At 41.3% G+C, this 13,661-nt stretch overlaps 1 protein-coding gene across 1 annotated transcript; it reads right to left on the bottom strand.

Annotated features, from left to right (window-relative positions):
* Window positions 1-235: 235 nt before the first annotated feature.
* On the bottom strand, window positions 236-12,785 carry SLC38A2 (solute carrier family 38, member 2). Its single transcript, XM_004675941.2, has 15 exons — window positions 12,589-12,785; window positions 12,299-12,380; window positions 12,036-12,151; window positions 9,309-9,382; window positions 9,116-9,208; window positions 8,909-8,990; window positions 7,597-7,679; window positions 7,076-7,134; window positions 6,817-6,984; window positions 6,106-6,185; window positions 5,905-6,005; window positions 5,216-5,340; window positions 4,502-4,646; window positions 4,292-4,389; window positions 236-3,139 (listed from the first exon to the last, which is right to left on the bottom strand). Exons 1-15 carry the CDS (start codon window positions 12,702-12,704, stop codon window positions 3,041-3,043), a joined length of 1,521 nt encoding a protein of 506 aa, XP_004675998.1. The 5' UTR covers window positions 12,705-12,785; the 3' UTR covers window positions 236-3,040.
* Window positions 12,786-13,661: the final 876 nt, after the last annotated feature.

Raw genomic sequence — 13,661 nt, 5'->3', positions numbered from 1 at the left:
TGCATTTATAAAACGCAACCCTGTGATTCTAGCATTCCATTGGTCTACCTAGATCAACACACCTTAATCCAGTCCCTCTCATTTTGTAAATTAACCACCTTTTAGTAACAACCTATTTTTCCTGACCCTTGTCCATTATATTCACTAACATTTATGGGTACCTACTAAGCCCTGGGTGATGTGTAACACTATCTTAAGCATTATTCATCCATTACCTCCAAGAAACCACTGCTACTCTGGATTAAGCATGTGTTTATTTTAGTTCAGTTAAAACAAACAGTTTCATTGAAACGGTGTAGCACTCTGCCAACAGGTCGTATGCCTGGTTAGCCTCTAGTACAGTAGGGGTATTTACACTATGTACAAAACGTTAACACACCCAACTTTTCAAAGGTCTTTTCATCACACAAGCTATCACATTTGATCGTTAACACTAGATCACATTTTGAAAATTACTGCATTTTGAAAATTTAGTCCTTATTTAATAAGAGATCAGAACTTGCACCAGGTTTTTGTGGGGGAAAAAAAAGTGATGTACAACCAGCCTGTTTATTGCAAATACAATTTAAACAGTATCTTCAATTTTTAGTGTTTACAACATTTGTTAACTTTGTTTTGTACTGAAATGTCTGTACAGTTAACTTTTGGGGCACTTCTTACAGGTACATAATAGGAACTCATCAAAATGCAGTTAATAAACTTACAGGAATATATACACTTGAACCCAAACCCCAAACCTGACATTATATACAATCTATATACAAATACATATGGACAAACGATGTATGTACATAGATTATCATAAATATTGAAAAATAGGTTAGCTTTAATGGATTAATGCTGTTCTATAAATAACATTAGTTAAACTGAAACATCCAAGTAAGACAGTGATGCAGAGGGCTGACAAGACAGTGGTTTTAATACTGAAGACTGCTCATTAATGGGAGTTCACTGTTAAGAACCTCAAGGCAAGATAACATGCAATGTAATTTACACCCTAGGCATCTGATTTTGATCTTCAACCAGCCAGAGGACTGGGGGTTCCTCCCCACTGCCAATTTCCGTATTTTTCCCACTCTTTCCTGGTTGCCACGTCATTTTCTCCTAAAGGATGGATGTAAACTGCATAAAAACGCTTACATCCCTGGCTGACCTGACTTTGGAAAAGCAGTTCTGTCCAGAAACACAAGCACAAGTGCCCATTCTTGTTATGAACTAGAGGTGAGGTTCTGGATTTGAAGGGAGTTAGTTCCAAAAGCCCAATTAAATGAAAGCAGTACTGTAGAATCCATCTTCTCACTGCCTTTCCAGATGGCCCCAGTGATCTTTGTAGAAACAAGCAAGAACAGACCATTGGTTTCTACAGGACGTCTTCCAGTTCCACAAGGGTCTTTAGTTACAGACTAGCCCGTCTGTAATTTAATCACATATAATACAAAAATGTGTAACAAAACCATGTCTGCCATCTTCCTGGCCCTTGCCTAAAACTAAAAAAAGTTTAGCTCAGGAGAGACCGTTAGAGCCAGATGATTCCATGATTTGCTTCCCTCAACCACTAATGGACTTTTACATATACTGGATTTTAGAAATTATGCCTGATGAGCAAAGTACCACGTTATTTAATAACATATTCACCATACACCGTAACATACAATAAATGTGCTCTTAAAGCAATGTAGTTGTTTCGCTCCTAACTGGTTTTGAAATGAAGGATGAACATGCAGTTGGGCCAAGTACAAACACTCAGGCTGCACTGTTTTTCCTAACCGACAATTTGTTGGATGTAAACAAATAGTTCAATGTTGTACAAAATGAGATGACGGTCCAGTGCACTTGAGTTTCTTTCCAAAAGGTTACTGTGTGAGCTCAGTGGCCTAGATGAAGAAAACTTGATACCAAGCATTGGGGTAACCTGTGGATGAGACCTCTACTGTAGACAAAACAGAAACACAACTAAGCCATACATTGTCAAGTAATTCACGCTTCCAGTGCTCGATGGGCATCTTGAGAAGTTGTATTCTCTAGACATGACCATCTTTGGTCTCTAGCCATCAAATGCCCATTTCCACAGCTGGAAGCAAAAGCAAAATAGGGCTGGCCCAAAAAACCCCAGAGCTGCAAATGCAACTCTGGAGGGATGCAACTGAATAAACCCTGTTACCCAATTGCGCTATTTGGTACCTCAAAATTATTTTACTTTCCACAGAAATTTCTGCCTTTCCCTCCACTATAATAGATGGAAGTCACACACCTAGTTCAATCTAAATGAGCCAAATTATGAGGACAGAGAAGAGTGATGAACAATGTTCATCTGATTTGGTATAGCGATAATTGATTCTCTTACTAACAATGACATTTGAGTGACAAAACTACACTCCTATTCATGGTACAATTTTTCATTACATCGTTTTCTCTAAAAATTATTTTGGGTAAAAAAAGTATTTGGCTTCTTATGCCTAAAAAAAAGGCAAATCATCTCATAATATTAATACTTGTTTTTAAATACCAATGCAATTTCTTTGACAGAATTTATATTGACAACTGTTTTTTGGACAAAGTTCAAAAAAAGCCTTTTTTTTTTAAAGTAAAATAGTGCTTCTGAGGTCTTTAAATATTTTTGGTACAAAAAAATAATAGTGTTTTTCTCAATACTTTGCTGTAAATTAAGAAGAATTATTTCTCACATCGAATGGTTCCATTAGGCACATTCAAGTAAAATCATAAAATATCCAAGTTAAACAATGACACAGCCAAACATGTGGCTTGATAAAAGAGTTTGTCCATTCTCTGGAATGGAATAAAATTGTCACTTCCGTTAACCCGAGGCTCCTGGTTTTGTTGTTAATATCTGTTTCTATCATCCAGAAGTTTCTTAAAATAAACAAACAAAAAAAGTTCACTTATTCTGCGCTCAGAAGAACCAGCGAGGAATCAACTTCAAAAGGAAGTGAAACTGAAAACATTAGGTGAAATTTCATAGCAGTTGAGTGTTGACTCAACACTGGCATCAAATGGACTGTTGAAGTTTCGGGAGTGCCAGTTAATGGCCACCTGTGGAGGCATTGTGGACCCAATCCAAAACAATCAGGGCCATGCTCCCGGTCATCACCACTATCCCACTCAGCAGGAAGAGCGCAGCCTGCAAGGAGCACAGAGGAAACCATTAGTGACTATATACAGGACACATATGTGGGCCACAACCCTCTGTTCTTGCATGCTAGCGTTTCTCCTGTGGCCTGAGTTCAATCCCCAGCCAGGGAGGTGACGTAAGGCACAGCAGACCTCTCCCGTCTTGCCCACTGCTGCCCTCCGCAGTGGATTTCAATAGATTAGCTGTTCTGCTCCCCATTCTGTCTCTGGGGAATCCTCTCAGCTCCCAAACTGCTATCCCCTACACCCTGTTTATTGCATTCATAAATAAAATGCATTCATAAAACAAAACTTGCTCATTGCTAAGATCATCTCAGCCTTCCCAGGGCCCTAGAGTTTGCTCAAGCTACTTCTCCTGAGTGAACAAGAGTATTCTATTGTGGTAGCTGGCAATAACTTTTTGGGCGCCTTCCATAATTTCACACTTGTTCATTTCTTTGTTTCAATGAACTTCTCTGATGAACACATGACTTCATCTAGACTTAACACAGTGGTGCAGAGTTTTTATCTGTCTTTTTAAAGGTTAAAACTGAAGTCACACATACACACACAAAATCAAGCCCAAGTTCATCGTAAGATTTAGTCTAGGTCAAAGACAGGGGAACTAAGAACCACGTGGAAACTGACTCCCGATTTCGCTCTAATCACTACTGTTGCTACAAAGTTAGGTTTATAAACAAGTCTGGTTCTTTGATCCTTTATGGTTAGTGAGCACATCCTCATGTCAGTTACTAGACTTAAAAGTATAGGACAGCTTTCTGGGCTTTGCTTTGGAAATGTTCATCTGGTTCTACTATACATCCCACTTTTTCCTTTTACGCTACTTGTGGTCCATGGAAAGTAACTCTCCAGTTTAACAGATACTGGGGATTAAATAAAATTTACACTTTCCATTCCTTATCCCTAGTCCTATCACTAAAGAACCTAATAATTTTCTTGCAACAGATTCCAGCATTTACTAGATGGCTAACTAAGTTTTCCTTCCCCTACTGCTTTTCCATCTGTGAAGCACAGCATGCTAGCAGTAGTCACTGGACACTGAGTGAAAGCAGAACCAATGGCAGCTGAATATTAAAATTAAAATCAGCTGAGGGCTATTTGTTCTTGTCATTACTATTCCTGTGGTTGTCATAACACTCACCCCAATCTTTTGTACTGATTTCATGGGCTCCTTCTTCACGAGCTTGATATAGAAGGCAGAGGGAAGAATAAAAATCAACATAGCAGCTGCAGAAGCACCTGTAAGGGAACAGTTGCCACTTTCTGAGAATTCAAAGAACCACTTAATATTTTTTTAGAACTTAAAAGTCACTGATGTTCCAATCAACTTTAATCCTTTCTAAAAACTTACCAATGAAGCCAAAGATATCTCGAATAGTTGGGACAAAGATGACAAGCAAATTGGTAAATACCAAAATAGACACCGTGATGATGGTGTGACGCAACCAGCTGAAATCCTTTGCTGCGCAGAACAGGTGAGTGATGGAACTCCGGATCTGCAAAATCAGCTCCATTAAAAATCCGCTTTAGTAGTTCTTCAATTTAAAAGAAACAAATCAAGAGGATGTCCCTGGTAGCTTTAGGGCTAAGTCTCAGTGCTCTCATTGCTACAGCCTGAGTCCAATTCCTATCCAAGGAGCTGACCCGTATGTAGCAGCAGACCTATCTTGTCTGCTGCTCCTCTCAGCAGTGGATTTCAATAAATCTGCCCATTCTGCTCTCCACTGACTGGTGAGTCCTCTCACTCTCCATACCTCTAGCCTACACCCCAGTTCTCATATGTGTAAATGAACGAAAGAAAATAATCTGAAATAAAACAGCTAATTAAAATACGTAACTTGTGCCCATCTCTAACCAATTCCTATACATCTAAACCACCTTCTGATACTTGAAGAATGCTCCTTAATTTAAGTTAACGAAGTTTAAAAAAATCTAGTGTATTTTTAAAAGTCCTTTTATAACCACCACCCATCTGGAATGGCTCTGGAAGTGTTTTCCTCCTTCAGTAGATTGAGTATCTCTTACAACCCATACCTAATGAGAACAGAGACAGGTGACAACTTACCGGGAAAATAACTACTGGTACCGTTAGGGTCACAGCCACTAACACAGCCAAACGGACAATGAGGAGAAGAATGTCAGTCCCCAGGACAGTGGAGTAAGTATGAAGCAGTTCTGACTCAACGTGGTCTGTTTAGGAGAGACAAGACCAAACCAAATTCAGATGTGCTATAGTCTCTGAAGTTTATAGAACAAAATCCATCTTACAGCAAAATAGGCTAAGTTATTAGCTAGTCACAAAAAAAACTGTAAATATTAGAGGCTAATAGGATTTATTTGGAATTAGTGTTAATGCAATTAAAATAATACTGAGGAAAAACTTTTCTAAATACCAAGTACAGATTTAGCCACATGACCCCCATTAAAAGCAACAGGAGCTAAATAGCTAAATCCCAGGGTTTGGCTTCCAGTTTCTTTGTGTTATATAATTTGGGGAGGTAGGGAGGAGAGAAGCAAGACAACTTGAAGGCAAGAACATCATACAAAAATGCTATCAAACAATGAAGGCTGTAATTTTTAGCCTGGACTTTTAGAAATTATGGTTAAATGGACCAGACAATTCTAAATGTGTCTATTTCTTATTACCAATAAAACATATCAAAAACTAGCTGAAATTTTAAGTGATGAACTATACATACTGAGTATCAATTTCATGTCACAAAGTAACTTTTAATACAAAATAAAGACAATTACCATAAAATGTCAGGTAGCCAAAGAGGGCGGCCAGCAGGTACATGAGAAACATAGCAAAGAATGAAATCTTGGATACATTCATCATTCTTTTACGGCTGCGACTATGAAGTCAAAAGAAAACACAAATATTTACCTTAGCAGTAGTTACACAACAGCCATCAATAGTTTCAAAAAGTCTACAGAAACAAGGTAAGGACTTACCCTTTCAGCTCTTCATAAATGGGGAGGATAGCAGGATGGCAGACAAATGAGAAGGTCAGAATTGGCACAGCATAGACAGTCTGCAAAAAACATAAAAACTCCTTACTCTTCTGATGTGACAAACTCAGTCTATAAATTGTACTTGCTCATCTTATACTCAAAACCCTAAAGATTCCATCCAGGCAGGATTAGCTCCCCCTCTTTGAATCTGGTCATTAAATGCGATCAATATCCTAACTTTTAAAAGAATCAATTATTTATGTGCTATGATTATTTCATTTCTCAATCTATTTTAAGATTGAAGACAACAGATTTTTTTTTTCGGTCCCCAATGGTGAGCTATCAGATTTTCTAAAATGTAGCTGGGCCTCTCTGGTGGCCTAGGGGTTAAGTCTCAGCACTATCACCACTATGGCCTGAGTTCCATCCTAGGCCAGGGAGCTGAGTAGCAGACCTCTCCTGTGTCTTACCCAGTGCCCTGCTTAGCAGTGGATTTCAGAAGATCCACCTGTTTTGCTCCCCACTCTTGTCTCTGGTGAACCCTCTCACTCCCCACACCTCCCATGCTTCTGTCCTACACTCCAGTTCTACACAAAAATAAGTAGCCACTACATATCCTCCCTTTACATGTTACTTTGAGATTTCCAAAGGCTCATTCCCTTTTCTTCCCTTATATCTTCCTTTGAGAATATGAAGGTCATATTCAGTTACCTGTGAGTTGAAGATAAAATAACGTGGTCTGCAGGAATCACCTTCTGTCGTATTAAGTGCCATATTAGAAGCGAACATTGTCGGGTGTGTTAAAGTGCTATTCACGGTTTCATTAATTATCAAGGCAACTTCCACAGGGCAAGGAATCTGAAACTTCTTGCATATTACCTAAAATGGATTGATTTCCACTTGTTAAAATGAGTAACATACAGGGTTTATTAAGTAATTTCCTTAACTCGAAAAGGGAAAGAATACATACCACAATCAGGAAGAACATCATGCACAGTAAGGAAAGGCCGCTGGTATAACCCAAATACCCTGTTTGGGGGGAACAAAACCAGTTAATACTATAGGTTCAGGGCAGCTATATTTTCTCCAGAAAAATTTCTGCCTAGGAGGCATTAGCTGGATACAACATTAAATCTCTAATTCTGAGCCTCCCTGGTGCATTATTCCCTGTAAGGCCTGAGATCTGCCCCCTGCCAGGAAGTTGACCCATAGGGCGCAGAGGACCTCTCCTGTCCCGCCACTGCTCCCCTCAGCAGTAGCTCCACCTATTCTGCTTCTCACTGTCTCTGGTGAGACAACCTGTCCCCCAACACCTGTCTTCACCCCAGTTCTTCTACACAAAAGAAAGTTCATTTCTAATTCTCACATACTGAATGTACTTAATTAAAATAACCAGATGGTCTGCTTGTCATCTCACCAGTTTCTGTGACAAGAAAGCCACCCAGCAGGCAGAGGTTCCCTTCCATTCCCCTCAGCCATACATTTACTGACCTAAATTTCTCAGCAGTGACAGAGGAAGAATGAGCACCAAGGACACCAGCAGAACCAGATAGTCACCATTCAGATACCACAATCTGGAGTGGGGGGAAAAAAAAGAAAAAAAAAAAAAAACCAGTCATCAGTATCTTCATATATACATTTTCCACAGGATTCCATTTAAAGAAATATAAACCTCCAAAGGCTTGGAAAAAGTATCAATTATTCAATAAATCTATAAACAGGAAGATACTTTTAACTCTTATATACCAGATGAATATTCACTCAGGTTAGAAATGGGAGTCTGAAAACAGTATAACTTTTGTCCCAGTTTTCTCTGGGAAGGTTGCCAGCTGTTTCATAACATAAAATGCTTCTTAAAGGCTTGAAATTGATGTGGGAACAAAGTGGCATTGTTAAGCCAGTAATCTTATCGCTAAGCATTTTTAAGCAAAATCATATACCAACTTTCTTGACTTTAGCTTGCCATTTTTAATGCTAGAAAACAAGAAAAATTTAAGACCAGCTTCAGATATTTGTTAGCAACTGTACTTATGAACATATCAAGATAGAATTTTCTCATACCATCCGCAGGCAACAACAAAAAAGCCCCCACCCTCCTCAAGGATGACTCATTTCAGGTTATCAAGAGCACACCTCTACTCCATAAGCATTCAAAGGACACATTGTGAATTTAGAGAAAATAGTACTCTGTATACAATGTAACATTTCTTCCTTAGTAAGTACAAAACCCTCTTTGCAATTCTAAGTGAATTTTATTTCCAACTCACATCAGCAAAGACCCCATGGAAAACCCAACATTTCAGATAAGCTTACTCAATGTCTAAATCCTGATAACCACACCTCTTATCTTGAGATAATGAGTCCATATAAACTGGGGCTCATTACTCCTCCTCATTACTTAAAATGGCTATACATTTTCTCATGGATTGGAAAATACTCAGTTTTCTCAAGAGTTACAAATCTCAAAGTTACAAGCCAGGGAGGTCATGAATTTCCATGTAATACAAAACAACTAATGTGACTTGGGGTTTGGGTGTGTTACTTTCAGCTCCAACTTAGGGTATATAAAGAGAAAAGGTAAGGTGCAGAAAACCTGTTTTCACACACAAATTAGAAATGATGTCATCCAGAGGTATCTTTCATTTTCAAAAGTTCCAATCACTTTTGGGGAGACTGCTTGGTCAAGCTGAACAGGAAGTGAGCAAAATAATCCACTGATCATCACCCTGTCTCCACCTTTGATAAAAAGTATCTAACCATTTCGACTGTATTTTCATTTCTTAGGAGTAACCTTAGCACCTACCCAGTTGTATCTTCAATGTTCATTAATGCCTGGATCACCAAAGGTAACTCATATTTCACTATGAAGAGGTAGCTTGACATAGCTGGAGGAAAACAAAATTATACCATTACAAGTGCAAAATGTGGCACATGCCACCCCAAGTTAATGTGTCATCACGCTGCTACAAAGAGCAATGTCAACCCAAATCACCTTTCACAAAATCCTTACCTCCAATGTTCTGCATTGTAATTGATCCAGAAGCAGCAAGCTTTCCAACCATTCCAAATGCCTTATGTCCCAACTGTTCATATAATAAAGACCCTGTAATTTGAGGGACACAGAAGCGTAGAGTATATTTCAGCAAGAGGAAGACCACCATGACACATTCACTGTTTTAGGAATATGAAGAATCCTAACGTACCTCCTTCATTAGCAGTCTTCAAAAGGAGATGAACAGAATATAAAGAAAATATCGACACAAATGTCAAGAGAATTCTGATGAGAAAAGGAAAAGGGACAGGATTATGTTTAAAAAACAACTCTTCATACTTTTAAACACATGCAGAACTTGTTCCACTATTTCTTGAGCTAGAATGCCCCCCAAAACTGGAGTTTATCCTCCTGGTTAACATTTCTAATCTAGGTAGTAACGGGTGTTTAAAGCAGGGAGTTCCCTACTGATCAGGGATGCCCAGAGCTGTTGGGAAGTCTAAATTTCCAATGTGGAACCAGAAGACTTATTTGCGTCCAGCACCGTACTAACTAGCTGTACACTTGATACTTAGTTAACTTTTATCTGTGAAATGGGGTCGGCCTAATACAAGGTGATTTGTAAAATCCAACTGAGATAGGGTCAGGAAGAATCAATACTAGCTGGATTATAAAGAGAGGAGTGACTACCCAAAAGAGGGCAAGTGTTAACTTTTTAAACAGTTGAAGCTTTATAAACAATCAGGCCCAAATCAAAGTAGTAACCACTGGGACCTAATAAACTACACTGTCCCCGCCCCCAACAAAAGGCCATTTTGCCCCAGTAAATGATGCTTGTGCTGGAACAAGTAGGGTCACAACTCTGTCTGGGCTGTTCCCTTCCCCACTCCATTCTTTCAATTTGGTGGTACAGGAAGGAAAAAAAAAAAAAAGTAAAAATAAAGAGGGACTCAATTCCCTAATGCCACTAAATTCTCCTTTAGGGCACAGTTTTCTCCCCCTAGCGACATACCATTCTCCCCAAAAAACAAGTCAAAAAACCAAAAAAGTTTCTTGTTAAAAGGAACAAGAAATCAAAATCAGGGAAACTCAGAGACAACCCTGTAAACAAAATACTTCATTTCCCTGTGTGAGCAAACTGAACACAGGACCCTTAGGCTCTGGCAAAGAAATGGGATGTTTGTTAGGTACATACTTAGTGGCATTAGAGTCCAATTCTACTATCAAAAGCTTCAGGTCTAGTCTCAGGTGGACAATAGTCACTTTACTGGACAAAAGTGGTTGATTTAATAACAATTTTCAGCAGGCTTTTACATGCAGTCCTCTCTAAAACTGACATGAGGATGAATGGGCTTGATAATCTTTGAAGTCCTTTTTGACCTCCAGATTGAATCTACTCAATATGGTCAGCTACAGAGCTTTGTTGTTCTGTGGATTTGATACCCTGTATATGTTTAGGCTTCTCAATATACTTTGTGAAATGCAAATGAATTAAAAAAACTCACTCCAACCTTACACTCTTCAATCATTTAATATGGTCAATCATCAAGCAAATACTCTATTAAGGTGTCCTTTCAAGGGTACACCCAGATGTTGCTTTCATTTGTAAAACAGGTGCTTTTTTCTCATGTAAATTCTGCATTATGACCACTCTGATGGCCTTTTAAAAGGGCCTCTCTTTTTTTTCACTGGGAGCTATAGAAGGATTCAAATAGTTTAATTCTAGTTCCATGTTAAAAACTTTGAGGACCTAGGATCCTACCTATGTTTTATCTCCATCATTCACCTTCATAAGAGGACTCAAAGCCCTAGACAGCAAACCTCCAAGTCAGCTCAACTCCAGCATGCACTGCAGCACAAGAACACTTCACAAAAGCCTGTTTTGCTGTCACTCTGGAGAAATTAACTGCAGTTGAAGGCACCTGTCAGCTAACTAAAATACATCCATCACCAAAGGACAATCCCCAGCTACAGGACATGTGGTTTCTTCATCTGCATAATAAATATGCAGAATCTTCCACAGAAAACGCCTAAATAGCCAATAGTTGAGTTAAATTTAATGGCTATGATAGAAGCATCACTTAAAACTGAAAACATATGCTCAAATTTACATCATTTGTTTGGTGCTGTTCCCCAACCTTTACACGCCCCCCCCCCCCAACTCAGCTCCAGGCTCTTCTCATGTTCTGCAAGGGTCAGAGATTCCTCAACAGCCCTGCCCCAAGGTCTACAGAGCTCCAGGATCCTATATTTTAGGCACTTTTGCTGGGAAGTACAGCAGTTAACTAATTCTAAGCAGGCAGGCAACAGGAGAACTCATTAAAGCAAACTACTGGTGGAAATATTCACTTTCTGCTAATGTCACATGGCAACCATTAAAGCCTTAGACCACGTATATAAATGAGAGCACAAAAAACACGTTTGGCTGGCTTTTCAGCATCCAGAAAATGACTGTTTTCTTAAAACAAACACCCTCCACACTAGGCAAATACCAACACATTCTATTAAGGAGTGCTAGCCTTCCTTATGCAGATGAAGATCCACCACCCATGGGGAGACACCAATTTGGTCAATTTACCAAACTGATTAATACAAATTTTTGTGCTTCCGTTTCTTGCCAGAACAGCACTTTTTAATGTAACTGGATTCATCAATAAGTCTTCTTTGCTATCTAACCCATGAACCAGTTTATTTCAAGTATTCCCACTGATTTAAATTACAGTTTTACACTTTGTACTACTTTTGCCCAGTTGGCTCTCTCAATGTCATGCAGTTACATGGTAGACTAAAGGTTTTTGGATCTCACCTATTTTAAATTTTAAACAAGTAATTTTTAAGCCAACTACTTCAATGTAAATTCAGTCTCTGGAGCCAAAATATACGGGTATCATCACATTAACTGGCCTGCACCGCAGACTCACTACTTACACATACTTACATAAAAAGGGCAATTCCAGTATTAGCCATGGCATAAGAAAGCCCAAGGATTCCACTGCCCACAATCGCATTGCTCAGATTAAATACTGACATTCCAAAGGAAGTAGTACCTGGATGCTACATAGAGGAAAACGATAACCAAACATATAACAATAATTAAATGGTGGAAAACCAGCTTCTGGCAAGTTAGATTTGAAATCTAAACGTCAAAACTATTCTTTTACTCCATAAAGCCAGACACAGGAAGTATCGGTTTTAACTTACAAAGTCTGTCTCATACTTCTTCTTCCCCAAATTCGATTCAAGTAAAAAGTTCTGGTTTTCAGGGTCTACGTCTGCATAATGGCTGCCAAGAAAAATGACAAGTTCGGTTGAAACACACAACAGAATGCTGTACGGTCAGACACGCTGCACTCCGCCTTGCACACCTTCCTTTACATCCAAGCAGCAGCGGACTTTCACCTAACAGTCATCGCCATAAATAAAACAAACCACCCGACACCACTCCCAAGCAACACGAGCCTTTTTCAAAAAAAGCGCACAACTTCTCCCACCTTTTCAGAGCAGCCTGCTTGGTGGGATAGGAGTAGTTGAAGTCGCTGTTGGAGCTGTAGCTGCTGCTGTCCTCGTCGGGGGAAATATTGAACCTTCCCATTTCTGCCTTCTTCATGCTGAGCCCGGGAGGAAGCCGTGAGGCGAGCAGCGCTAAGCTCCTTTTGTCCTTGGCGGCGCACCGGCCCGCGCAGCCTGCGAAGGTAGAGGCGGCGTCAGGACTGCGGCGATCGCCTCCCGCCTCCCGCCCCCCGTCACGTGATGCAGCCATGGAGGCTGATTCATCCCCCGCCCGGCGAGTGGAAAAGTACCAGCTCGGCGCGAGGGGCGGGGGCGCGCCGAGGGGCGGAAAAGTACCGACGGCCGAGCCGCCGAGAACAAAGATGGTCCCCCCGTGCTCCGCGCCGGCGCCCTCCGGCCTCCGGCGTCGCCCCTCTGCCCCCCAGGCGGTGTGGCTCCGCGATGGTGCCCCAGCCTCCCCATGATACGCAGGGCGCAAAGCCCGCTACGGCAGCGGGCCAGGCGCGCATGCAGCGCCGACGCCGAGCTCGCGACAGCAGTGCCGCGTAATGCAACCTCGTTAGTCCCAGTCTGGCCGGGACCCCTCTGTGGCAGCGCCGGGGCGCGGGAGCGCCCAGCTGCGAGTCCTCCCTTCGGAAGAGAGAAAACGCCCGCTTCGAGCGCACGGAAACGCCAGATTTGTTTACACGCGCGCAGTGCCCTCGAGCACGCCGGTCCAGACTCCGGCCCGCGCGTCCCGCCCGAACGGCCCCTCCTTTGCCCGGAAAGGAAACTGATGCAACATCGATCGCCGATTGTCAAACGCCGGGCCCGTGGTCCCCATTACGGCCTCCACTAGAACAAGAGCCCAAACCCACCTACACCGCCCCTCAAGGCCAGGTCCCCCGAATTTATTTATTTATTTCTCATGCAAATCAGTCACAAGCCCTGCCGCAGCGGAGCCGCGGGCCGGACCTGCTCCCCTCCCCCGCACAGAGGATGCGGCTAGCCCGCCGGGACACGAGGCCCACGTCCGCGCCGCACCCGGACTCCGCGAGGCGGCGACCCTCGCGCC

Source organism: Condylura cristata, unplaced genomic scaffold (assembly GCF_000260355.1).
Source record: "Condylura cristata isolate star-nosed mole 26May11 unplaced genomic scaffold, ConCri1.0 scaffold00004, whole genome shotgun sequence".
NCBI classification, from domain to species: domain Eukaryota; kingdom Metazoa; phylum Chordata; class Mammalia; order Eulipotyphla; family Talpidae; genus Condylura; species Condylura cristata.
This window is presented reverse-complemented; position numbering and strand designations above follow the sequence as displayed.

What these genes read in the sequence shown, in the direction of transcription:
- SLC38A2 (XM_004675941.2), bottom strand. Translation starts at nt 12,704, where the DNA reads ATGAAGAAGGCAGAAATGGGAAGGTTCAATATTTCCCCCGACGAGGAC. An exon ending in AGAAGTATGAGACAGACTTT is followed by an intron (nt 12,152 to 12,298) that starts GTAAGTTAAAAC and finishes TCCTCTATGTAG; the next exon opens with CATCCAGGTACTACTTCCTT. An exon ending in ACTGGAATTGCCCTTTTTAT is followed by an intron (nt 9,383 to 12,035) that starts GTAAGTATGTGT and finishes TTTTCTCATCAG; the next exon opens with AATTCTCTTGACATTTGTGT.